Genomic DNA, 25,860 nt, shown 5'->3' on the forward strand with positions numbered 1-25,860 from the left:
AGTTTTGTTATCATTGGTGATTATACTTTGTCTATCTCTTCTCACTATAATCGTATATCTTCATTTCTATGGACAATAACCTCCCTCTTACTCATTGTCAATTTGACATTTTCTTTCTTGTCGACGATTGAAATATTTTTTAAAAGTCTAAGTGATAAAATTTTAAATTGATTAAAGTTTTGATATTTAAAAAGGTTTAAGTATGAATTTTTGAATTGGTAAGTACATATTTGTAATTTGATATTGTATTAAGTGTTTAAACAATTCTATCATTTTAACAAAAACAGAAATAATTATTTTTAGAAAAATCAAAGGGAAGTTGATGGCATGTGAAAATTTAGATTTCTAAAAAGGGCGGAAATTTATCATTTGATGAAAACCTTGAGTAGAAAATAGTCATTTAGCCTTGTTAAAGTGATAACAATAAACATTACACACCATTTTGCCTCCTTATTATAATTCAAATGTCTCGTAACCAAATTTAGTGGTTAGATTGTATTACCAATTTTTATATATGCACAGCCTTTCTTTTACCACCTATTAGTAAACCTTTTCACAATAACTAAACATAATTCACATGCAAATGTTTTCTCTCTCCATCTCATCTCTAAATGTTATCACTTACACCTGTAGACCCAAAAAAATTTCAATCGCCAATGAAGTTTTAAAAATTTCAAATTGGCCAAGGTAGAGAGGAGATTGTCATTAACAAAGATGAAAGAGACACAATCATGATAATCTTGATGATTACAAGAGAGATATTGTTATCATTATAGGAAACTGATTGAGGCCAAATAGAGAAGAGAAGGAATGCTAATGAGGAGAAAGTATAACAATGACGAGAAAGGTAAAAAAATAAGGAAATAAGAGAAAATAAAAATAGTAAGAGAATAAAAAGAAGATTATGTTTATATAAAATAACATTTTTATTTTTTAATTTAACAAAATTGGATAATGGATGAAAAATTAGATATTTCAAACTTACAAAGTAAGAAATTGTCATTTCATCAAAGGTAGGGTGGGGAATAGTAATTCGACCTTACCCAAATTGAGGGAGGAAATTGCACGAATCACTCAAGGGTGACAATGTAATCTACCTTATTGAATTTTGAATGAATTTTTTGGAGAAATGATGTGAGAAGTGATAGTAAAGGGAAATATACAATGAAGGGAAGTAAATTGAAAGAAAGAGAAGTGTACGAAATTGAAAATGTGGATGATAATGATGAAGAAAGATTGTTGGCATTAAATTTGGCTAGCCATAGAAGAACAGAAGAATTAGATGGCAACTTGATTCACACTTGTGTGCCATGGGCATTGATGTGAAGTAGAATGATTAATAAATGGACAGTGTAAAGGGCAGTTGCTATCACAAAGTTAGGAACAAGTCAAATTCTGATCCAACTTTTGCCCAAATTATTGTCAAAGCATAGGAGCATCCTAGAAACTGCAGGATATAGGGTACCAAATGAGTACCAATAACCCTACCACAATTACATCATTCAAGGCTATATATATATATTGAATCTTTTATGGTGGATTATAATGTTTGAAAAAATAATCAATTTTTTAATTTTAAATGTGAGTAATATTATATATATACATATTTTAAATATATAAATAATATATTATTATATAATTAAATATAATTATTTTTCCTTTTAATTATACAGATATATGGCATTATGCAGATGTGTAGTTCCTTGTAATGTTCGCTAGGATTTTTTCTGCTGGAGGCCTTCCAAGTGCTAGCTGTGCCACTAGCGTTCCGAATTCTGGATTGTACTGCCATGGTCAGAGGATTTTTTGTGCGCTGTACTCAGCTGGCAGGTCATCTATGCGAGTCTGTGGTGTTTAGTTGTACCTTATAATGATATAATCAGGACGAAATGACGGAACTGTATCTTTGGAGATGTGGAATTTAAAAATAGTTGTTATTAGGGTGAATTTGACCAGAATGGACCGGTGAAGCTTGTTTTTTATTAATTTTCAAATGAGTTCAGCTAGTTTATGGCTTGAGCTCGTCCAATATGAAAAAATATTAATTTACATTCGATTTATTTTATGATTTAAAAGTTTAAGACCAGTTTATACTTAATTCAGATTGATGTCAATAAGCTAAACTTAACTTGGGTTTATATGAGATGTTTGACTCTTTTTAACTCTATTAAACAATGTTATTTTTTTTAATTTTTTTTATAATATAAATCGAACATAATCTCAATTCAGATTCAGACTCAGATTCATTTTCTCTATTATTTTTTAACTTATATTTAGTTTCATATTTATTTACATCATGTTCATATTAGAGTTTATTTCAAACTTAATAAATTTGTTTCAAATCTAACATTAGTTCTTATGCACTAAAACTCTTTTTTAATAAAATCCACAACAACTTATACGGATAATTAGCAATTAGCTGAGAAGCATTATTTAACGTGAAGTCCTATGAAGACAAAACACAATCTGTTTTATAAGTCACAAATAGAATACATGGACCAAATCTGTCACCGACTTTCATAATATATCAAACGTTAGCCTGACTTACAGAAATGAGACTAGAGGGGTCTGGTCTTGATCTTCGTTGTACTTATCTGCAGGAGGTTAAGTGTAAATTATCTTATTAGCATTTAGCATCTTTGCAAGGTTGGTTGTCCTGTAATCTCGATAAACATCTCTTATTGAAATCCTTTGATCAATATTGGCTCAAAAGGTTCATCACTGATGCTGAGTGAAGAAGACATGATCAACTTCCCGAAGAATTATTCTTGGAATCAGAGGGTGTTTACATGAGGGAAGGTTTACATGGCACATCAGCCTTTCGATCCCATTATGAAGCACGTCCTGATGACACCTTGGTTTCATAAGTGAAAGGAGGAACGACTTTGCTCAAGGTGCTTTGCATTTGCATATTGAAAGGCATACCAGAGCGAGACTGAGCTTTTGGCTGCAAAAGTCTTTATTATCACATACAAAAGTTTCATATTACTAACTTTGGTACTGCTATAGAAATGAATAAAAACAGTTCTAACAATTTGATGATCTCTCAGATAACTAAGAGTGCAAAATTGTGAACTTGGCCCGAAACCCTATACCCATTTGAAAGCATACTAAATTCAGATTTCAGTTCTTGAGCTACTAGGAACACCTACAAAAACATCCTAAATACTCCATAAAACAATTGCATAATATAATAATAATTTAAAATAAATATAAGTACGCAAGAAGATTTTATATCTTGCCTAAACACTACAAATATAAAACCGATTAAATCTTCAAAACTGAGGGCCGTGACAATTAAAAAAGCAACAAAGAAACAATAGTAAGAAATCCAAATGCATAATCACGAAGTCATCGTCCTAGATTCTATCATAAACAGAGATGGTGAGCTTAGTCGAACAAACTGAAGCCCATGTCCTCATCAGATTCTTCTGCAGGCTCTTCCTTCTTTTCTTCCTGCTTGGCAGCAGCAGCTGGAGTAGCACCATCTGCAGCAGCAACTGGTGCGGCAGCAACAGCAAACTTGCTGGGATCCTGCATTATAACGTACAGAAACTTATAAGAAATACACAAAGAACAAACAGCAAAAGAATTTAGAAACTATTAATTGGTCAAATTTAAAGAAGGAATTATGTTACACAAACCTTAAGGTACTCTTTCACTTTGTCAGCCTGAGGGAAGGAATACTCAGTTGCAACTGCAACAGCGAGAACATTCTTATAGGCATTGATGAACATGTGTGGTGCAGCTGCCAAAGTTGGGTAAGAGATGGCTAGTGCCAAAGAGGTAACCATTGAAACACCAGCAGCAAACTTCTCAACCAGGTCATCCTCAGTAAGGTCAAGCACCTCTGGGCTGAAGACAGACCCATTGTCATAGACAGACAGGATAACTAGACCATATGAGAAGGGCCTGATCCCAAGCTTTGCTAGCAAAGCAGCCTCCGAAGATCCCACCTTGTCACCCTTCTTGATAAGCTCCACAGGGGTGATAATTTCTACAGTACCCTTGTTAATCTTGGTGGGAATGTTAAGAACCTGTCAAAGAATTGTAACTGTAAGATATCACATCAGCTAAACAACAGAAAACCAATGATACTATGTACTGAAATTACAAGCCTGGAAGAAAGAAGTCTGAGATGGGTCGAGCCCAGTGTTGCCAGGTGGAACAACAACATCGATTGGGGCAACCAAACCAACACGGGCAGGAGCTCCAACCTGTCACATATCAATATCAATGTTAAAAAAGCTTTAATACAGACACAAACATCAAACGTTGTAAAGCATTGGTCAGCTGGAAAGATTCTGAAATAAAATCAATTCAGCCTGTAAACATATATTCTATGTTTCCCTAGAGGCAAAATGCCAAAATGGAAGAAAAAACTCTGAATATATATATATAAAAAAAAAAAAATTATCAAATACTCAGCAAAAATATATAGTTTAAACAAAATTTAAGAAAAATATATAAAAATGCACAAAACCCCCATTTGCACAGATAATTTCTGAAATTGAGAAATAATTTGAGATATTATAAAAATAGTGATATCAATTCTTATCAACATATCAAAATGAAGATGATACTCAAAAAGCCTACAAAAATTTAGAAAAATTCTGATGACTTATCAAAATTTATCAATTACCCAGCAAAAACATATAGTTTAAACAAAATTTAGAAAAAATATAAAAATGCACATTTTAACAGCACAAAAGCCCCACTTGCACAGATAATTTCTGAAATTTAGAAATAATTTGAAATATTATAGCCAATAGTGATATCAATTCTTATCAACAAATCAAAATGAAGATGATACTCAAAAAGCCTACAATGCTCTGTCCTTATTTATCAAATAAATTAAGTTAAGAATTAATTAAACTTTGAACGAATTATAAACATAATACAACATATAAATGAAAATTCAGCTGATCAATAACCGTACCTTGTACTTGGCAACCTCCTCACTCACTTCCTTCAAATCACCCTTGGTGAAAATCAACCCCACATTACCCTGATTCAAAAATACCATGAAATCCCGTTAAAGGAAGTAAAAATAAAAGTAAGAGAAAGAAATAACAAAATAAAAAAATTACCTGAAGAAGCGGAATCAAGTTAAGGAAAGACTTGTTGCCGGTCTTCTCAGAGTGAATTCTGATGGAGCGTTTCATCATGGTATTCTTTCCCATGAGTACAACAGAGTCGCCACGAAGACCCTTCCTGATGTTCTGGAGTTGTTGGGACCCCACATTGTCTGCGGAGGCCACCAGGATCTGGTGGTACTCATCCAACAATTGGCATAGCTTGCCGTCATAAGCGATCTTCTTGTCAGCCTTCGATGGTTTCACCGCCATTGGATTGTGTTCTGTTTCTAAGCTTTAACTAACAAACTAAATAATCAAAAATGAGGACCAAGACGACGCTAGGGCTCAGTCAAGGCGGACAGCCGAACGGTGCCGTCTCTTTAACCTCCGTATCGACGTAGGCTTGTGTATGCTTGGGAAATGGGAGACTGTCGAAGTATTTAAACAGGCGTAACAATGGGCTCATATAGGGGAAAATTGATGTTAGGGTTTTTCGGTTGTGTTTTGTTTTGGGCCGAATTTGGGTGGAGAGGTTGAAAGAGTTGCTACGGTCTATACCCCCTTTGAAAGGTCATCTAATTTTATTGATGTATTTATTTTAAGTATATAAATAAATATATATTATTATATAATTAAATAATTTTAAATTAAAGATAAAATATTAATATAATATATATAAATATATACTTATTTATATATTTAAAATGAGTATACATATTATTATTCAGATACATAAATATTTATTTTCACCATACTAATAAAATACTTTATGGATTGAATAACTATTTCCCATATGAAGTTTGATAAAATAATGATTTCTTACATTTTAACTTTGAAAATTCTATTTACCAATTTATGGTTATTTCTATTAATAAAAATACTTTAATTTCAATATAAATTACTAGTTTATCCTCTTATTAGCATCTCTGTATGCGACTCTACCTCTAATAAGTTTTAATATGAATTATGTCTTAGATTAGTTGGATGAGCATTTGAAATGTCAAAAGACATTCATGGGTAGACCATAAGTTAGGATTGATTATAATATAGTTTAGTAACACTTTTTTTAGTTTAATGAATTGGAGGTGTCTCGGTAGCTCACATACTTATTGAGTATTATAACATTTACGCATATCTTTGCTCGTGGCTTTATAGGTAAGTGAGGTATGCAGAAAGCCGATGATCCAGTTTAAAGAGGGTATTTATTTCTTTTATGTTTATGTTATGTGTTTTCGATTGAAATTATGTTTTGATTTTATACACATTTCAACTTATGGATTGAGATATTTTCATATGTATATATAAGAAATTTGGTTATAAATAATAATGGAGCATTTTAATTTAAATATTTATCTTACCTTGCATGATTTTAAGTAAATATTTTAAATTAATACATTTCTTTATATACATATTTTCTTTAGGGCATAAATTTGAAAACGAATATCACATCTCAAATAAATCATAATTCAAAATGCACAACAATCTTCAATAAAAAGAAAATAAGAAACCACGTAAAAACAAGGTTACTTGGATTCAAACGAAATTATGAGTAAATTTCATGTTTTTTAAAGTAAATTTTGATTAAAAATCTTGATAGGATTGAGATAAAACGGGAAAGTTTTACCTAAAATTAAAGTGAAGGTATTATATTTAGTGCTATTTTATTTTCTTAACTATATATTATAATGTGTCGGTTAAATTAAAATGGTAAAAACACCTCCACATTGGTTAATTTAATCAATTTACCTGAAATTATTATATAAGTAAAAAAATTAAATTATTCAAACAAAATGCTACAAAAATTATTTTATATCAATAAAAAAAAAATAAACGCTTCCTTTGAGATCCAAAATCGCAGTCCCCGCCAACCAACGCTACTTCTTAATATCATTCTTCTGAACGACAAATTCAAGCGCCGATCTTCCACCGTCCGATCAAACGCCATTTCCCAGATGGCTTCCCAGTACAGAGATCGGACGGCCGAGTTTCAATCTCTGTCGCAGACACTCAAGAAGATCGGCGGCATCACGGCCGTTAATCAATCTGAAAATGTACTCTCCTCATCAAAATCACCGGTCCCACATTCTTCTAGATCGGAATTCAACAAAAAGGCTTCACTAATCGGGCTAGGCATCCAGGAAACCTCCCAAAAAATCGCACGACTCGCCAAACGTAAGCCAATTTTTTATTAGCTTATAATTGGTTTTTTTTTTTTTGTTGGGATTGGAATGTTTCTAATCGTTAAAGAAGATTTATGATTTAAGACTTGAGAGTATTTAGGAGTTGTTGGGATAAAATTTAGGAAAGAAGATTATTGAGTTAGAAGTAATTGCATAAAAGCACATTTTAGCTGTTAATTTTAGTTTATTAAGCTAGTATCAAGTGCTTTTCTAGAAAGCATTTTTTAAGTAGTTTTCAAACTGAGAAAGGGCATAATTTTCTTAAAACGCGTTTATTTGTAGTGTATTTCATCCAAAAAGATGCAAAATGGACATAGAAATGCTTTCTGAGAGCTTGATTTGATGGTAGAAAAATCACTCTCAAAGAAGCTTTTTCTTTATGTTAAGCTGATGTGTAGGTTTTGCTTTAATGCAGTGGCGAAAAGGTCATCCATGTTCGATGATCCAATTGTGGAGATACAGGAGTTAACTGTTTTGATAAAGAATGATATTACGGCTCTGAATATGGCTATTTCGGATTTGCAAACCATTCAAAACATAGAGATTGCAGATGGAAAGTTTTCTGAGGACAGGGTTGTGCATTCGACGACTGTTTGTGATGACTTGAAAAGCAAGCTTATGGCTGCCACTAAAGAGCTCCAACAAGTTTTAACAGCAAGAACTCAGGTTTTTAACTTGATAGAGTTTAATGTTTGTTCATTCTTTTGGTCTTTGCTTATGCTTTAGTTTTTTCTCCTTGCAGAATATTAAGGCTCATGAAAATAGGAAGCAAATATTTTCCACTAATGCTTCGAGAGAAAGCTCGTTCAGACAAACAAAAACTGTGGCTGAGCCGCCTCCATGGTTGAGTTCAGGAAATTCATTTGAGAATTCACAACTGTCAGCGTAAGTATTTCCTTGGAATTACAGTGATCATATAACTTAATTCCTTTTCAACTTCTCATTTAAAGAATGTGATTTTTGTAACTAAGATAAGCATAGTTACCTAGAACCAGAAGAAGTATAAATGTAAATGCTAACTTTCATTGCTGGCCACTGTACATGCATTACTTCTAGAGCATTGACAATCTTAATTCTTTGTAGAATATATGAGTTCTAATTTTCTTTTCAATAACTAGAGATTGATTGTTAACAGTACGTGGCTATTTGATGAATCCTAGTTTATTCAAATAACAGTAACTGTATTTATGAATCCAGTAATTCATGTTTAAGCTTAGTTTTTATAAATTTTGATCATTTATAAGAAAGTATAAAGCTTTACTTGCACACTCTTCTGGAATTTGGTTATTTTTTGTTTTATAATTAGACAATTTAAAGAACCATGCACAACAAGGTTGAGATGTAAGTCTAATTACCAGGAAAGACTCTCCTTTTGTTCGTACTTTTTGTATTTTCACTGCTGGCAGTGGACTACTTTTTCACCATTCTTGAAACTTTTTGTCTATCTCTTCTTTGATACAGTTCTATTTGCTATAACATAAAAACTAAAATACTTGGGGAGACTTCAAATACCATTGAGATTTATCACTGAGCAGTACTTTTGTATAGCTTCATATATTACACTGGCAATGATACCCCGTCTTCTGGTCAGAAGGAAATAGTTGTTGAAACAACTTGCACCAAAGTTCTATTTTGTAATCAATTAGCCCATGTGAATGTGGAATTAAAATTCTTAATATGTTATAATCTATGTTATTTGTGTACTCTTATTTTTGCTATTTACAGAATGCTAGCCTTACTTCAGTTGTTATATGATTCATTTCTCTTTTTCTCCCTGTAATCAGATTACCATCAACTGGAGCTCAAGTTGGCAACCAACTGAGGTTTGTTTTTATCTCAGCTAGCAGTTTTTTATTGCTTCGACACATTTTCAGTCTGTTAGCATTCCTTTTTATTTTTTCTTTTGTTGACCTCGTTGCTGAAAGATGATGCCCATTGCTTTTTGAAGCAATTTTTCATGGTGTTTTGATGCTACATATAACAGCTTGTGTTGACTCTTGGCAAACAGGCGAAGACCGGCTGTGGAACCGTCACACCACATGGAAATGTCAATGTTACAGCAGGTGGTTCCACGGCAAGAAAATTATGCACAAGGTAGGGCTGTTGCTCTTCAAAATGTTGAATCCACAATTACAGAGCTTGGTGGCATCTTTACACATTTGGCCACAATGGTGGCACAGCAAGGGGAACTAGCAATCAGGTCTAGTTACTTTGTTTAAGTATTTTATTTGTATGTTTGTTACATATGAAAAACTTTAGTCAATCTGACATTCATTTCTAAAGCAGAAGCTTAAACTATGGCATTGCATTTTTTTTTTTTTCATTTCTTGATTTTTCTAATATTACATCAACTTTGAACTTGTTAGAGTTGAATCTCTCTGACTTCTCTGAGCAGGATTGATGATAACATGGACGAGTCATTGGCAAATGTCGAAGGTGCTCGAAGTGCTCTGTTGAGGCATCTTAATCAAATTTCATCAAATAGGTGGCTTTTAATCAAGATCTTTGCAGTTATAATATTTTTCCTGATGGTCTTCATATTTTTTGTGGCTTGAATTGAATAGCGAACCTCCCATAGTTTTGATGGTGCTAGGCATAGGTGGGCTTTTTGCTGTCCCTCTACTGTTTGTCAAATATAGACTCTGTTGTTGACTGTATTAGCCGTATTCGTTCTGTAAATTCAATTGGTATTCCCAATTCTTTTTTTTTTTTTAGTATTTGGCTGTAACTTGTAAAATTTCGAAATGGTAGCTGTAATAAGAGAAGCATATATGCTCTATTACATATATGACTTTATTAAAAACTGATAAGATTTGTACAATGTCTTTTAAAATAAGGATATGGATCTTGCTCCACTTGTTCAACAGCCGCTTGTTAATCCTGTCTTGTCTTTCTTTGAATAGGAGATTTTTACAAGATTCGATCATGCCTCTGTACTCATGGAATTCTTCAAGAATTGCTTGTTCCCTTTCTGGATTTGAAATTTCTTTGGTCTCAATGATTACTTAGAATCTGAATATATCTAGTGACTGAATGAGTAAATTGTTCGAGTACATAAAAAAATGATGAGGAAGCCACACAGTTATTTTCTGCCTTTCTGCACACAATTTCTAGTGGAATTCTGTGTCTTTTAGCCACTGTATTTTGAGCGCATAAAAGCATTAGAACGCTGGTGAATAAAGCTGATGGTTTCTGCCAAATCTGGATATAACAGTTCATGGGTTTGGTTAGTGTGTTCTCTGTTCTGAGAAACCCTTTTTCCGATGGCGGACCAAGGACTTAGCTTAAAGTGGAAGAGTAGCATTAGTGTATAAATGAAGGGACAAAAATTTATGCATAAACAATAATATATTTGGTTAGATGTTATTTTATCTTTAATTAAAAATCATCTATGTTATTATTTATACATAAATTTATACATATAATTATATTGAATAAGGAATTTTTAGGACAAGTAAACTTATTTTAGAGAGTGTTTGATTGACGGTTAATAAAAATTACTCTGATAATTTTTTATTTTTTATTTATATTACTTTATTTCGTTTATCAATAATAAAAAATTTTAATAATATTTTATTATCAAAGGTGATAAATTTAATATTAGACATGTTTAATTGAAAAGTTATAATTTTGAAGATATAATTTTTGGCTTTAAAATCATAATTTTTGATGTCAATAAACATGTTATTTCAAATTTATAAATTGAGACTTTAACTAGATTTATTAATTAATTTTAATTTCTTCGTATAATTCAACATTCTCTTTAGTTTTACAATACTATATAATTAATAGAGACAAATATCACTTGAAAGAAGGGGATCTAGACTCTTTAAAGACTTCCAAACGTTGCACATATTTATTTAACATAGCTTTCCTGCCTTTTGCAATCTCAACTACTCATAAGATGAGACGTCACATGTTGCTTGTAATCTTCATTTTACGGAATCCCAAAATGTGGTAAAGGTCTTAACAAGACTCTGCATTTGCATGCCCCATCAAGCCATTGTTGTTGTTATTACTACCACAAATGGACCTTACCTCAAATGCTTTATTTGCATCATTTTGATCTTGTACTTCTTTGTATTCTTGGTTTTTTTGCTTACTCTGGTTAGAATTTTGGTTGAGTTCGGTGGCTCATAAAAATCAACCGCCTTCACCCAAAATACATCCACTTAGCTGAATGACATAATTTTATAAACAAATCAAGGCTTTCATATAGATCCAGGAGCCAGTGCATAAGATAAAAAAAGGGATGCATGCCCGTTAAGCTAATCTGAAATGCAATATCTTGAGAGGTAGGATTTCAAACCCTTATGTTAGTCTAATTCGACCGATATAAAGATGAGAAATTAAACAAACTGAAATTTAGAATATGTTTTCACCATAAAAAAGTGATGATCGATTTACATGTAACATATTTCATATCATCAAAGATAATTTCATATTATTATATCGTATTTATGTTTTGATACTATTTTTATACACATTTAAATGTTATACTTATGCTTGAAACTTGGGTATTGATTTCACATAATTAAATGATTGTCAATTCTAAATCATCATTAATTAGGTCAAAATCTTTGTACAGAAATTATACAAGCCTCATAAAACCTCAGCATTTTTTTTTTTATATTATTCAAATAATAATGAATCTTGCATTGAATAGAAAGATTATTATTCAAATAATAATAATGTCAATCGTGACATGTACATGGATTGTGACCTTGGAGTTGACAAAAATGATATTGAAGGCATGTAACGTAATAATAAAAATCGTAACGCTTGGACCCATACAATCAAATTTTTTCTAACGTATTTATTACAATATAGTCACGCTAGTATTGATTAAAGCTGCCCAAAATGTACCACTTGTTCATCATATAGACTCTTATGTAAAAATTTGAGATGGGTTTTCTTCAATCTTTTGAATTTACACGTTTCTTTTTTTATATATATATTTTTATGTAGTCCTTGTGGTTTATAGTATAAAAATTTTCTTAAAAAATAATAAAATTTTATGTTTAATACTTAGGTGAATTTCTAGAATTTGAAGATAATAACAAGTTATTATTATAAGTTCAAATTTGAATTAAATAGGAAGCTTGAGTAATTAATAATTTATTCTTGAGTTGGTGCATAGGAATTGATGAATGCCATGCGTTGTAATTATCCATTAGAATTTCAATTAAAATAATAATAAATATAATTTGTGGGCCAAAAGGCATGGTTTAGGAGATGCTTGTGTTGTGTTGTGTTGTGTCATGCCCTCAAATAAATAAAATTAGGAAGAAATTGATGATTATTCTTAAAGGAACACAAATTATTTTCTAAATAATTACTTATTCCTTTTAATCATTAGGTTCCCCACTAATCTCATTAACAAAAAAGGAATAAACCTAGTGCTTTATAATCCCCTTACAATTCACTCATTTGGAGTTTGTTTTTGTAATTTCAAAATAAAATTGTAAGATGGGTAAGCAATTATGAGTCAAAAGAGAGACGAAGCATACATATTTTTTAATATAATATATTATTATTTAATAAATAATTTTAAATTAAAAATAAAATAATATAAAATCATATTTAATATTTTATATATTTAATTATATATTAAAAGATGTATATATACTATTAAACTTGAGTTGAACTTATTTAAGTTTGAAACAAACACAATTTAAACTAGTTCAAATTTCAATTTAAGAATTAAATATTTTTGAGCTTAAATTTAAACTCGAGTTTTAAAGATATTCAACTGGTCTAATTTTACTAATTTAAAAATTTTAATATAAAATAATGTCATTGTGACTCATATATATTAAAACAATGTCATTTTAATGTCAAACTAAGCTTAAAATTTGATTAAAGTTTGAATGAACTCAATTTTTTTAAAATGAGCTAAATTTGAATATCTTTATGATGAGTTCGAGTTCACAGAAACTTAAATTTGATTTGATTTGAATATAATCTTATATACACGTTACATTATTCTGTTATGAAATAAAGTTGAGTGAACGGAAGGCCCCTCCACCCACTATCTAAACATGTTAATTTACCTCATCATAGGAGAATTGACATTAATCACGCTCCATTATTACATACAATTTCTCTAATTTATGTCCATACTTTTTGACCATTAAAGACTGAGTAGTTCACCAAATTCCCACTTCAGTTTTCTCAATCTTTTGTCACCCAATCAAGAATATTTAAGGAATATATGATTCCAACCAAAAAAAGGGGGTAAATATTTCCATATATTACATCAAATTCTTAAGCATGAAGTGAATATATTATTTAAGCAAAATGGGCATTTCTTATGATAAATTTTTAGAATGGTACATTTTTGCAACATTGTCTTTCCACTTTAATGATAAGACTTTTAGAATGTGTGCTATGGTGATAAACATAGCATATTTTTTATTTGAGCAATATTATATGTACATATTTTTTGTACGTAATTTAGAAACACAAATGATGTATTATTATATGATTAAATTTTATTTTATATTTAATGTAAAATTATTCACTCATATGATGATATATTATTTATGTATATAAATTATATGCAAAAAATATATATATACACATAATTTTATTATTTCAATTTAAGCTATTATGTTCAATTGACTACTAACTTGCCTTTTTCAAATATCATTTATTATGCCAATGAATTAATAAATGTTTATCATTAATTTTATTATTATGTCATGTTTACTCAAAATTATAAATAATAATAATAACAACAACAACAACGCATTAACTGGGAAACTAATTATAATATAATTTTATATAATTAATATAATTTTATTTTTAATTTAAATAATTTATTATTATTTAATTTAATATTTAATGCATATAATTTTATTGAAAAAAAAAACCCTTAGTCTAAATAATATTAAAAATATAAAAATTTATTTGTACAAACACAAATAAAGTTGTTAAAAATAGTATATTTTGGGAAAAAATTATAAAATAAGAGGTGTCAAAAGAATTCTAAGAGGACTTTGAAATTAAAAAAATTGAACATATTTTCAAAAACTTTAAAATTTCAATACGTACCTCAATAATTTCAAAAATAATAGTTACACCATCAATAATTGAATAAAATATAACTAATTAAAAGTGTAAATGTTCGTATTACAAATTATTAGGATTCTAATATTTTAAAATATATAAAAGTGAAAATGATAATTTCAAAAACAAGATTAAAAAAAATATTCATTTACTCCTAGCAAATTTAAAAAAATATATATTTATACCCTTACGATATTGTTTATGGTCCAATCCAATAAAAATTTTATTGTAATATTTTAAATCTCAAATATAAAATAATATTTAATTATAATTTAATTATAATATGATAAAATATTAGGTTTTATCAAAGAAAATTGAAAAAAGAAAATAGGGATTTGATCACTCTAACTGATTGACCTCCAATTTGGTCATTTGGAGGAGATTAGTCTCTAAATAATTAAAAGCGTTAAATAATATTTTTATTGTTTATTGGTTGAGAAAAATAGCCAAAAGACATTACATATAAAATTCATAATTTCTTAAGCAACTAAGTTTGTATTCTTTGGCCATCTTGGAATTATAATAAAGTAATTAATTAATAGAGGAAAATTTAATAGTTTCGCTATAATTAAAACTCCAACTATAATTAAGATAAATCAAATTAGAATTTAAATCCTTAAAATTACGGTATTCTATCTTACTATTTAAATAAAATAATATAAGTTGAATTATAGAAATAATTATTGATTTAGACAAAAGAATGGAAATTAGTTTTTTTTTTCATCATATGCAGGGTGGAAAATAATTAGTGTTTGGTTTTAGTAACATTTTATTATCAAAATTAAAAAATTATTTTGAAAATAAAATACTTAAAAAATTATTTAGTATAAATTATTATTGTATTTGATAAAATTTAATTAGTATAAATAATTACTATATTTGGTTAGAGATAATAAAAAATATTAATATATTTAAATGTCTATAAGTATAATTATTTTAAAATATTTTTATACTAATTATATTAATTAAAAATAAAGTTATTTTTATTAAAAATTAATAAAAAATATAATTATAATAAAATTAAAATTAATTTAATAATATTTTAATATTTAAAATAAAATTACTAATTAAATTATTTCTTATATTATTATTATTTTTATGATATTATTTATTATCTTATAATTAAATAAAATAAAATAAATAATAATAAAAAATTATAACAAGAATATTTTTATACATTCATCCAAATGCCGCCTTGGAGTATCTATTAACTTTGGCGAATACCTGAAAAATCTATTATTTTTTTATATGCAAGGTGGGATATAATCATTTGGCCAGAAACAAAATACGTGGAACTCATTAAATAAGTCATAATGCATACAGTAAAAAAGTGGTGGGAATTTCCAGAATTAGTTACCACTATTAATTACTTGCTGTCCTTATACTGTAAAAAAGTTAATGGAAACTTCCCAAATTAATTACCATATTTATTACTTAGCCGTCCTTTAATACAGTCAACTCTGTACATTAAAGAAAGCAACATACGTTTATATATTGCACAGTAATAGATCATACGAAGCTCAAAAATCTCTGTTAAGTATAATAAACCAGGAAGTAAAACAGTCTCCTGTTTTCCCCCCCTTCAGGTGGTTTTCCATTTTTCCTTCGCTTGTTATTGTGTTTAATCTTGTTAAGGAGGAGAATTTTAGTGGGGAGGTCATTTAGGAGTGTCCAGTGTACTTTTTCTTGTAAGCTTTTAATGGTTTTCTGAAACTGTTTTTGAGTCTAAAAAAACTGAAACAGCTGAGCTAAACGCGTAGCAATATTTTCTGGATTGTTGCTTTAAAGGGTAAAGCTTGGTAATTTCTTCTGCGTCTCTTTCCTTGGAAGGAGAGTTAGAAAAGCAAACTGGTCACACATTTGTCATGAAAAGAGTGTATTTTGGCCTCCTCCACTTTCTTTTATAAATCACAACAAGCCTACTTATACAACATATATACTATTGAGAGGATAGGTTGCTAAGGTTTGAATTTTGATTGATTTTGATTTCTGTGTTTGTTTTAAGTTTCTGTTTTTTAATGGTTTTTCAATGTGTTGCAGATCCATATATTCAAGCAAATGTTATCACAAAAACAAACAGAGGAAGAACTGGTCACCAGCTTTAACGAGAATGATCAACATGAAGAGAAAGGTGAAGAAATTAAAGAAGATCACTCAAAGTTTGGCCTCAAAAGTCTTCTGTGGCATGGCGGTTCTGTATATGATGCCTGGTTTAGCTGTGCCTCAAACCAGGTACTTTTAACACTTCTTTATTATTTCAACTAATTTTAGCTTTAAAAAACATCTTTTTTATAGTTATTTTCTGGGGTTGTTGCAGGTTGCTCAGGTTTTATTGACCCTTCCATACTCTTTCGCTCAACTGGGACTGCTATCAGGCATTATATTGCAGATATTTTACGGTCTTATGGGAAGCTGGACGGCTTATCTTATCAGTGTTCTTTATGTCGAGTACCGAAGTAGAAAGGAGAAAGAGAATGCCAGCTTTGAGAACCATGTCATCCAGGTTTGTTTTTCAAGAACAGTCACTATAACATTTTCATAAATAAAAACACAGTTTTACAAAATCAATTGGTTTTCAAAATCTGCAGTGGTTTGAAGTGCTAGATGGTCTTCTGGGTCCGTACTGGAAAGCTGCTGGATTAGCCTTCAATTGTACTTTTCTCCTGTTTGGATCTGTTATCCAGCTTATAGCCTGTGCAAGGTACATTTTTATCAAAATTTTTGGTTTTAAACACATGGGCACTTTACTTCTGTTTAATGAATTGAATTGTGTTAAATTTCTTCATGCGATTGCAGTAATATTTACTACATAAATGACAAGTTAGATAAGAGGACATGGACTTATATCTTTGGAGCTTGCTGTGCCACCACTGTGTTCATCCCCTCATTTCACAACTACAGAATTTGGTCTTTTCTTGGCCTTGGTATGACAACCTACACAGCCTGGTATTTGACCATAGCAGCCCTTGTTCATGGCCCGGTAAACTGATTCAACTGCTGTGATGCTTTCTTGGTGTTTTCTTTGCTTCTCAGCCGTTGGATTTGACCTTTTTTCTCTTACTTTTTTGCAGGTTGATGGTGTAACTCACTCAGGCCCAACTAAGTTGGTTTTGTATTTCACAGGCGCCACCAATATACTTTACACTTTTGGTGGACATGCTGTCACTGTGTAAGCTTACAATAATCTTCTTTATTGTTGAAATTTGAACAAACTTTTGACATAGTCTCATAAATATCAGAAAATGGTTTCCATCTGTATAGCAAATGCCAAAGAGTTTATTTCTAGCTTTGCATATCTTTTTACTCCAGAGGGTCTTCATTTCCCCTGCTACTTTACTTGAAGATTTCCCTCTTTTTTCAGAGGGTTTTGATTATGTTCCCTTACTAAAAAGTGGTACCTATATCCACGTCCCACAATGCTCGTTTTGGTCCCAAAACTTTGAAACTAAATAAATGGCTGTGAGTAATGTTGACTGGTAATTAATGTGTAGAACTAAGTAATTTATGATTTTCATGTTACAGAGAAATTATGCATGCAATGTGGAAACCACAGAAATTCAAGTACATATATTTCCTTGCCACCCTTTATGTCTTCACCCTCACCATTCCATCAGCCACTGCTGTTTACTGGGCATTCGGTGATCAGCTCCTCACTCATTCAAACGCCTTTGCTCTGCTTCCACACAGTGGATGGCGCGATGTTGCTGTTATTCTAATGCTAATTCACCAGGTTTGCTCATAATGTCAAAAGCACCAGTATTCATATTTTTATGTAGCTTAATTGAGCAATTGATTTGACATAGTTATATAATTCTGGCTTATGTTTTATGCAGTTCATAACATTTGGGTTTGCATGTACTCCATTATATTTTGTGTGGGAGAAAGTGCTGGGAATGCATGCCGCAAAGAGCATTTTTTTGAGGGCACTTGCTCGGTTACCTGTGGTGATTCCTATATGGTTCTTGGCCATTATATTTCCTTTCTTTGGTCCCATTAATTCTGCAGTGGGGGCTCTTTTGGTTAGCTTTACTGTCTACATCATCCCTGCCTTAGCCCATATGCTTACTTACAGTTCCGCCTCTGCTCGAAAGGTATATAAATGCTCCAATTCTTCTACCTTTTTTCTTCACTTTCTACATAATATACATATTATACTGCTGGCTGTGTCTAATGCCAATATAAGCATTGATCCTATGGTAATATAAACATAGCTTATATGTTTAATGTTAAGATCTCAAGTGTAAAATATGATATTCATATCTTACATTGGAAAAAATGAGCTTCTGGGGTGCATATGATTATGAGTTTTCTAATCTCAATAGCTAGTTTTTGAAGTGAGATTCTCCTAAAGTTCATATAGTTTAATCACTACATTCTCGCTTTGTTCCAAGCTCTACAGAAGTATAAAAATCAACTTGTTTTTATGGATATTATCCTAGCTCCCATCTATCTTAATTCTTTATATCAACTGGATATAAATGAACCCTTTTCCACCCATCATTATAATTGCCATGAAATGCATAAAAAAAAAAAAAAAGCAACTTAAAGCCTGTTATAAGTATGAAACAAGTTTGACACATTTTGGTTTCATCTGAGCAGAATGCAGAAGAGAAGCTTCCCTTCTTCCTCCCAAGTTGGACAGCCATGTATGCGGTGAACGCATTTGTGGTGGTATGGGTACTTGTTGTTGGCTTCGGTTTAGGAGGGTGGGCTAGCATGAGCAATTTCATCAAACAGGTTGACACTTTTGGACTTTTTGCCAAGTGCTATCAGTGCCCGCCCCCATCGCCTGCATCGACACATCACTGAGTATTACTCTGAACTTTGTTGGACCTGAAATTTCTCACATTTCCACCATAGCCATCATTCTTACATTAAGTCTTGTAGATAAACAGGGAGGCTTGAACATCTCCCTTACATGTAGGCTGCTGTATTTTGCCCTCTTTTGTTCTTTGGTTCAACATTTATTTAAAAAATACTAGATGATTGTGCTGGTGATGTTCTTTTTCGTATTCAATCAAAGTTTATATTCCCAAAATGTCCAATCGAAGAACCATTACTTTGTTTGGCCTACAATTTTCCATCCTGATTATAAGGGAATCTCAAAAGATTGGCTTGCTTTCTGCTTGACTGCTTGCATGTGAGCCCACATGAATCGAAAACGTGTAATCCAAATAAAACCAATAATTGGGCTCATTTTATTATCTGTCTTCTAGATTTTCATTCCACATGAATCCTTTACTCTTATGTTTGTCTTCTTCCTCAATTAGACCCTCTTATACATCATTTTGACTAGTCAAATTACATATTAATCAATTTATTTTTGTACTTGGGAAGAAGGTAAACATTCCACTATGCATACATCGAGAGTGGCAGGACTTTCTTCCTCGATTTTTCACTTTTGTTATCTTCTCATGGCTTTTGAAAAACCAACTTTAGTTATAGGAACACATTTTTTTTTATAATTGGGGATTTCATTTATTTTTATTGAATGAGTAAGCTCAAGAAATAACTATTATATCAAGTAAATCAATGTTTTACAAGCGTAATAAATGTTTGAACTTAAACCTTTACTTTAAAAGTTTTAATACTCCACAAATTTTATTAACTTTTAGAATTCACTATAAAATATTTTGATTAATGTATAAATAAAAACTTGGAGAAAAGTGACTTTCATTTTAATTGTAGAGAAGAAACAATCTCCCTTTCATCGCCTTTTTATTCACCTTCAAATAAAACTGAAAATCCTAGAGTGGAATATGCAAGTTCTAAGGAGTATTCATCAAAAGGGTGCAACTGGATTCAACATTAATTAGCTCATAATTTGAGCCACAACAGAGGTCAAGATCAAGTTTTCATACACTAATATGAGACTAGCTTATAGGGTACTATGTATGATTCAAATGCAATGGCTCTATGGATATATAGCTCAGTGAAGACACTTCCAAGTTTTGGCAAATCATTCTCCAACTTTGAAGCCTCAATCAGCACTCTCCAAGCAATCCTCCTTCTCTTGGCCATTGCTTGCAAGTTCACAATCAAAAGTGTACTCTTCTCCATTCTATGATTATCAGCCTTTACCTTCAGCCCTTTTGTTCCAAGTTTGTGATAACTTAAGCTCAATCATAACATCAAATTTGTCCACCAATCTTCTCCTCAATGGAATCACATTGTACCCTAAATCATAATATATTATATCTGTTTTGATTTAAATCTTAATGTTTTATATAATTTCATAAAATATTTTTCTTTGATTGTTATTTTATTTTAGAAACATAAATTATTATAAAATCTTATAAAATATCATAAAATTTTTGAATTTTAAAAGAATTCTGACTAATCACCAACCCACCCACCTTGACCGTTTTACGGACAAATCGAAATATTATGTTTTCATTAATTTGGTAAGAAATGATAAGGCATTCTTTCATCTAATATAAATTTATCAAACAAAATGATTTTTTTTATTTGGCCACAAGACTTATTCCCACCCAACATCTGTTGAAATAACAAAGTTTTCGTTAAGTTTAAAAAATATAAATATTTATTTTTTTATTGAAATTTATTATTACAATAAAAAATTTAGTTAAAAATATTAAAAAATTAAAAACTTATCGTATTTTTTTCTTAATTTACAAATTTAATTATTTTTTATTAAAATTTGTAAAATAATAAGATTTTGAAACTATAACTGAAAAGAACTTTCCCGTCTCTAACCGTATTTATCCTTTCCCAAATCCACATTGTCATTCTACTAGCGAGGGTAGTTTCGGAAAACAGTTCTTTTTAGTCCTGCAGTCAAATTTACATGAAGAGGGTACTAGAGCAATTTCATACCTCTCTCTCTCTCTCTTTTTTTTTTTTTCCCTTTAAATTGAAAGAAAAAAAATGTAAATGTCAGGGGAAGCTTCCTAGAAGCGTTGCCGCTAGAAAGGGTACGTGTGCTTGGTCACTCTGGCGTGAAAAATCTTTCCCTTTCCCATTCTGAATCAAGCTTTTTTCTATGCTTTTTTTTGGGATTGTGACTGACTGTAAAATGGATTGTTTATTTTTGCTATTATATTTCAGGTTATGGCAGTGTTTTTTCTGTGTGTCAATGTGGACTCATTTGAATAAACGTAAACTAATGTGAGAAAATTCCTTCTCATTAACAATCACGACAGCCGAAGAAGAAATTTCAAGTCCCCAGTACCAGAAGAAGGGAACAAAAAATCCAGGTACTATAGATCCATTCAACATGGAAATGTTGATATTTTTTGGGTTTACATTGTTTGTGGAATTTTTCTGTGGGCAATGAGGTTTTGTTTTAGCGGTTTTTGCAGTTATCTTATGTGAAAGACAGTTCCAGCTTTTTGGAGGCACTTTGAGACTGAGTAACAATGGCACCAGGAGGAAGACCAATAAAGGTAATGTCAATTGGTAATCCACTCACAGCTTCCCTCGCTTTCCCACTTTTTTGTTTGCTCAAGCGGATTTTCGTTTTGTTTTCTTTTCACTTTTCGTTGGTTTATTCTGCAGAAAAACACACGAATGGCTGCCGCGCTCGATGCTATGCGCCCTTATGGTTATGATGATGACTTAATACTCAAAACAGTGAAAGAACTCTTGGATGTGAGTGTTTATTTATTCATGTTCATAAAGCTTTTGATTTTTGTTTTGACTACAAATGTTGGATGTGGGGTTTGGTCTTAGGTATACGGGGAAGAAAATTGGTACTTCATTGAAGAATGTTCTTATAAGGTCCTCCTCGAAAGCATTCTTGACCAAGAGGAGCAGCAGAGGGTAAATTTTTTTCTTAATTCTGTCTTCGTTTACTGTTGCATTATTTGATCTTAGAAGAGGTGGGAAAGTAGATTTTTACTTTTAATCGTTTATGTTTCTTTACTTTTTATATTGAGATTTTGGGATAACAAAATAACATGAGATATACCCCAAGGGGTAGCCGAGGTTCTATCTATAAAAAATATGAGTTCAAGTTTCTTTTGATGTTCTATTAATATCAAATTTTTGACTTATTTGGTTCAATGGTTGTAGGATAGGTCATTGCATCTAAGATGACACCTGTGGTTACAAAATAAATAAATAAATAAATAACATGAAATAAGAAATTCAGTATTTTAGCTTTGGTTCTATAATATTAGATTTTCTTGGAATGCAACATTGCAAATGGAGGCTGAAGTTTTGATTTAAAATAATGAAAAAACTAGTTGTTTGCTGCTATTTTGCTTACATAATTGATTCAAAAGCCTCAGGCTCTTGAGGAGTTCTTTTTTCATTTCCCTATTTGCTGACACTTTTTTGAGCCTTAATTTTTCTTCTAGTCCATATTTCATCTTATTTTGCTTTATGATCTTTGTAGTTTAGTTTGAAATTAGTTGATATATCTTGTTTAGACTGTCATCTCTGTCATACTATAGCTATTGGTGGTGGTGATTATTTATTTGGTGATTTCTAAGGTGGGCAGAGAAGAAGGCGGAGAAAATAATAGGGAGAGGTAAAGAAAAAGAGAAATGGGAGATTTTAAGAGAGAGGGGGAGTGTAAACAAATTGAAAGTAGGAAAACTAATTCTAAATAGGTATGTAATAATGTAAATTGAATCACCCAACTTCTTAAATTAAAATGTTCCCCAAACATAGATTCTCCATTAATCATATTTTGTGGTACTTTGGTTGTATGCTGCTGTAGCAGTGTGTTTACAATTACATAGCTGGTTATTTTTTAATAAAACAATCATTTTATAATTTCTAGTACTGATGGTAGTTTTAATTTTACCTCCTTTCTATGCCAAGAATTATTTTCTTGGGGTAAGAATATTATATATTTAAGGCTAGTTAATTGTATTGACAACATTGTTTTCCTCTGTTTTACCCTTATAAAAGAAAAAAGAGCTTTCGAGGGGTGAAGCCATTTATGAATCTTCAAGTGGCGCATTGGCTCTTCCCTCTGCGGAGGCTGAGGCTCTAAATGTTGCATTGCCGACCAATGAAGTTGCAGATCCAACATTACTGACGGATGGCACTTGTGAGGCTCCAGTAGTGACTCACAAACCTGGTACGTGGCTTTCCATTTTTCTTTTGTCGTACAATGTAGAAGAAAGAAACAAGCCGTCCCCCCCTGCAGTTGTTTCTTTTTCTCCCCGTATTTGGAACCCTGTTTGCCAAATGTTCTACAGACTTCCTTCATTTAAAGTTAAAATTGCGTCAAACGATACCTCTGAATTTCATTTTCATTTCATAGTTATGCTCTTGGGAGGTGGCTCTGAAGACATCAACTTGGACAAGAGCTCTGTAAAAAGTCTCACAGCTTCTCCACACGTCAATGAGTCCAAACAACCAGCAGATGTCTTTCCTGTTAGGAGGCGCAGGCCTTACCATGGATGGATCAGCGACGGTGAGGACGAGGCAGAGCTTGTGGATGTTGAGCCGCCACCACATTCAGAGGAGTTACAAAAGGTCCTTTTTGGGAGAGTCGTGTGGAAAATACGCAAGACTAGGTGGGATTTGAGGCCTGAGGATATGTAGGAATTTCTGGTCTCACCTCTTGTGAGGTGTAAATACATGGGTTCTGGAACAGCTTTTGAAGGCTGAGAATAGATATTGCAAAATGATATTAACCATTTTCCTTATTTATGGCAGTTAACTTTTTGGAATGACTTGAATAACCATAGAAATTAAAGGGGGAAGATATATAAAAAAATTGGTGCTTTCTGTGAATTATTATGAAATCAGTACACTATCTATAGATCAGATTTTAAAAAACAAAAAAAACAAAACGACAGTCTTGTTTCTGAGCTTTGGGAATTAACTCAAAACTGGCAAACTCACTCAACTCTTCCGATTGAATTTGGAACAGAATAACCTCATAGTAAGCATCCCACAAGGCTTTCAGAACCTTCAAAGGTCGCGAATCCTAATTCTTCTCTTAAAAGCCTTGCTGGTTCTATGCCTTAGACAGTTGGTCTAAGCTTCACCTTATTTTCCATCAACTCTGCTCATAACACACAGTGGTTCCCTGTCCCCGGAGCTTGGTTGGTTCGCTGTTCATAACACAATTATTCTGTCCCTCCTTGGTAACATCACTTATTTGGATCTCCAATTAGGGCAAAACGAATTGTCAGGACCCCAAGTCTCAGTAACTGCCAAAAGCTACAAATGTTGGATCTTTCTCACAATAACATCAATGGTGATACACTTCTATCGATTTATAGCCTTTCCTCTGCTATATATATCAACCTATCTCATAATTCTTTGGTTGGTTCCCTTCTGACAAAAGCTGCTGACCTTAAAGAACTTGAATGCTTCAACGTCTCTGAGAACAGATTGTCAGGTGGCATTTCAGACACATTTGGCTCGTGTTTAAGTTTGGTGTCTCTCCGCATGAAAGGAACTCTTTTCAAAGGAGCAATCCCTCAAGCATTAGATGCTTTGAGAGGATTAGATGAGCTGGATCTCTCATGTAATAACTTGTCAGGTATGCTACCAAGTTATTTTAGGGAACTTCCCTTTCTGCAGAAGTTAAATCTCTCTTTCAATGAGCTTGAGGTGCAGTTCCTGAAACTGGCATATTCACAATGCCAGTGCCATTTCTATTGTAGGAAACAAAAAGCTATGTACAGAATTGAAGCTGCCAACCTGCAAGGTAAAAATTTCCAACAGAAAAGAAAGTTCTTTGGTTCTCAAGATTGTCATTACAATACTCGTTTGCTTTACTTTGTTAGCTGGCTTCTTTGTCCTAGGATATAAGAGAAACAAGTCAAGAAATAAGTCAGCAGAGAACCTTGCTTCTAATTCATTTGACCATCAATTGCTAAAAATTTCTCGTGGGGAGCTTGTTAGAGCAACTGATGGTTTCTCTGAGGATAATCTAATTGGTATTGGTGACTATGGTTCTGTCTATAAAGGAATCCTTTGTCAGAATGAATCCATCATTGCAGTTAAAGTGCTCAATCATCAGCAAGCAGGTGCTTCAAAGAGCTTTGTATCTGAATACAGAGCCCTTGGAGGCATCCACCACAGAAATCTCCTGAGGAAATTAAGTGTGCTAGTGTGGATTATTAAGGTAATGATTTTACAGCTATAAGCTATGAGTTCATGCAAAAAGGAAGTTTAGAAATTGGTTTCATCTAAAACAAGTTGCAGATAGCAAACATGAGATAGGAAGTCAGAATCTTGCTTGCAGATTAAATATAGCCATTGAGGTTGCTTCTTCACTTGAGTATCTTCACTGCCATAGTCAAACACTAATAGTTCATTGTGATCTCAAGCCCAACAATGTTCTTTTGGATGAAAACATGGTTGCTCATGTGGGTGATTTTACTTGGCAAAAGTTCTTTCAAAGATTCCTACTGGTTCTGTGAATGAATAATCTAGCACAGTTAAATAAAGGGGACTATTGGATATGTTGCTCCAGGACACACACACACACTGTTAATTTCTATATACTATTTGGACAATGAACAAAGGTTTTAAAATAAATCAGCTAATCAATTTAATATGAATTTCTATGCAGAATATGGTATGGGTGAACAAGT

At 31.7% G+C, this 25,860-nt stretch overlaps 5 protein-coding genes across 8 annotated transcripts; 4 read left to right on the plus strand and 1 right to left on the minus strand.

The window, feature by feature from the left end:
* Positions 1–3,181: 3,181 nt before the first annotated feature.
* Positions 3,182–5,530, minus strand: LOC123193736 (60S acidic ribosomal protein P0). The gene is made up of 5 exons (XM_044606820.1): positions 5,091–5,530; positions 4,940–5,008; positions 4,119–4,217; positions 3,645–4,037; positions 3,182–3,534 (listed from the first exon to the last, which is right to left on the minus strand). Exons 1-5 carry the CDS (start codon positions 5,346–5,348, stop codon positions 3,391–3,393), a joined length of 963 nt encoding a protein of 320 aa, XP_044462755.1. The 5' UTR covers positions 5,349–5,530; the 3' UTR covers positions 3,182–3,390.
* Positions 5,531–6,882: 1,352 nt separating this feature from the next.
* LOC123193737 (syntaxin-31) lies at positions 6,883–10,122 on the plus strand. The gene is made up of 6 exons (XM_044606821.1): positions 6,883–7,250; positions 7,674–7,924; positions 8,001–8,143; positions 9,043–9,081; positions 9,267–9,458; positions 9,654–10,122. The coding sequence occupies exons 1-6, from the start codon at positions 7,031–7,033 to the stop codon at positions 9,811–9,813; spliced, it is 1,005 nt and encodes a 334-aa protein (XP_044462756.1). The 5' UTR covers positions 6,883–7,030; the 3' UTR covers positions 9,814–10,122.
* Positions 10,123–15,822: 5,700 nt separating this feature from the next.
* Positions 15,823–19,367, plus strand: LOC123193738 (auxin transporter-like protein 2). 3 transcript variants are annotated; one of them, XM_044606824.1, is made up of 9 exons: positions 15,823–15,915; positions 16,370–16,561; positions 16,647–16,832; positions 16,918–17,030; positions 17,126–17,309; positions 17,401–17,498; positions 17,852–18,059; positions 18,163–18,420; positions 18,929–19,367. In XM_044606824.1, exons 2-9 carry the CDS (start codon positions 16,388–16,390, stop codon positions 19,136–19,138), a joined length of 1,431 nt encoding a protein of 476 aa, XP_044462759.1. In that variant the 5' UTR covers positions 15,823–15,915; positions 16,370–16,387; the 3' UTR covers positions 19,139–19,367. The 3 variants fall into 3 exon arrangements, with proteins under 3 accessions (XP_044462759.1, XP_044462758.1, XP_044462757.1); XM_044606823.1 differs by lacking the exon at positions 15,823–15,915 and adding an exon at positions 16,009–16,283; XM_044606822.1 differs by lacking the exon at positions 15,823–15,915 and adding an exon at positions 16,010–16,292.
* Positions 19,368–21,135: 1,768 nt separating this feature from the next.
* LOC123193740 lies at positions 21,136–23,979 on the plus strand. Of its 2 annotated transcripts, none has more exons than XM_044606826.1 (7): positions 21,136–21,264; positions 21,398–21,546; positions 21,640–21,735; positions 21,848–21,940; positions 22,022–22,111; positions 23,210–23,381; positions 23,568–23,979. In XM_044606826.1, the coding sequence occupies exons 3-7, from the start codon at positions 21,709–21,711 to the stop codon at positions 23,849–23,851; spliced, it is 666 nt and encodes a 221-aa protein (XP_044462761.1). In that variant the 5' UTR covers positions 21,136–21,264; positions 21,398–21,546; positions 21,640–21,708; the 3' UTR covers positions 23,852–23,979. The 2 variants fall into 2 exon arrangements, with proteins under 2 accessions (XP_044462761.1, XP_044462760.1); XM_044606825.1 differs by having other exon boundaries at positions 21,652–21,735.
* A 502-nt stretch (positions 23,980–24,481) lies between these two features.
* LOC123192045 (LRR receptor-like serine/threonine-protein kinase EFR) lies at positions 24,482–25,481 on the plus strand. The gene is made up of 2 exons (XM_044604517.1): positions 24,482–24,968; positions 25,066–25,481. Exons 1-2 carry the CDS (start codon positions 24,482–24,484, stop codon positions 25,407–25,409), a joined length of 831 nt encoding a protein of 276 aa, XP_044460452.1. The 3' UTR covers positions 25,410–25,481.
* The last annotated feature ends 379 nt before the right edge of the window (positions 25,482–25,860 follow it).

The sequence above is a fragment of the Mangifera indica genome, chromosome 12 (assembly GCF_011075055.1).
Source record: "Mangifera indica cultivar Alphonso chromosome 12, CATAS_Mindica_2.1, whole genome shotgun sequence".
Taxonomy (NCBI): Eukaryota; Viridiplantae; Streptophyta; class Magnoliopsida; order Sapindales; family Anacardiaceae; genus Mangifera; species Mangifera indica.

Coding starts and splice junctions, on each gene's coding strand:
- LOC123193736 (XM_044606820.1), bottom strand. CDS start 5,348: ATGGCGGTGAAACCATCGAAGGCTGACAAGAAGATCGCTTATGACGGC. Junction 5,009..5,090: donor ACTTGATTCCGCTTCTTCAG/GTAATTTTTTTA, acceptor TTTTTGAATCAG/GGTAATGTGGGGTTGATTTT. Junction 4,038..4,118: donor CTCAGACTTCTTTCTTCCAG/GCTTGTAATTTC, acceptor ATTCTTTGACAG/GTTCTTAACATTCCCACCAA.
- LOC123193737 (XM_044606821.1), top strand. CDS start 7,031: ATGGCTTCCCAGTACAGAGATCGGACGGCCGAGTTTCAATCTCTGTCG. Junction 7,251..7,673: donor AATCGCACGACTCGCCAAAC/GTAAGCCAATTT, acceptor GCTTTAATGCAG/TGGCGAAAAGGTCATCCATG. Junction 8,144..9,042: donor GAGAATTCACAACTGTCAGC/GTAAGTATTTCC, acceptor CCCTGTAATCAG/ATTACCATCAACTGGAGCTC.
- LOC123193738 (XM_044606824.1), top strand. CDS start 16,388: ATGTTATCACAAAAACAAACAGAGGAAGAACTGGTCACCAGCTTTAAC. Junction 17,031..17,125: donor CAGCTTATAGCCTGTGCAAG/GTACATTTTTAT, acceptor ATGCGATTGCAG/TAATATTTACTACATAAATG. Junction 17,499..17,851: donor GGTGGACATGCTGTCACTGT/GTAAGCTTACAA, acceptor TTCATGTTACAG/AGAAATTATGCATGCAATGT.
- LOC123193740 (XM_044606826.1), top strand. CDS start 21,709: ATGGCACCAGGAGGAAGACCAATAAAG. Junction 21,941..22,021: donor CAGTGAAAGAACTCTTGGAT/GTGAGTGTTTAT, acceptor GTTTGGTCTTAG/GTATACGGGGAAGAAAATTG. Junction 22,112..23,209: donor ACCAAGAGGAGCAGCAGAGG/GTAAATTTTTTT, acceptor CCCTTATAAAAG/AAAAAAGAGCTTTCGAGGGG.
- LOC123192045 (XM_044604517.1), top strand. CDS start 24,482: ATGTTGGATCTTTCTCACAATAACATCAATGGTGATACACTTCTATCG. Junction 24,969..25,065: donor TGAAGCTGCCAACCTGCAAG/GTAAAAATTTCC, acceptor TCTTTGTCCTAG/GATATAAGAGAAACAAGTCA.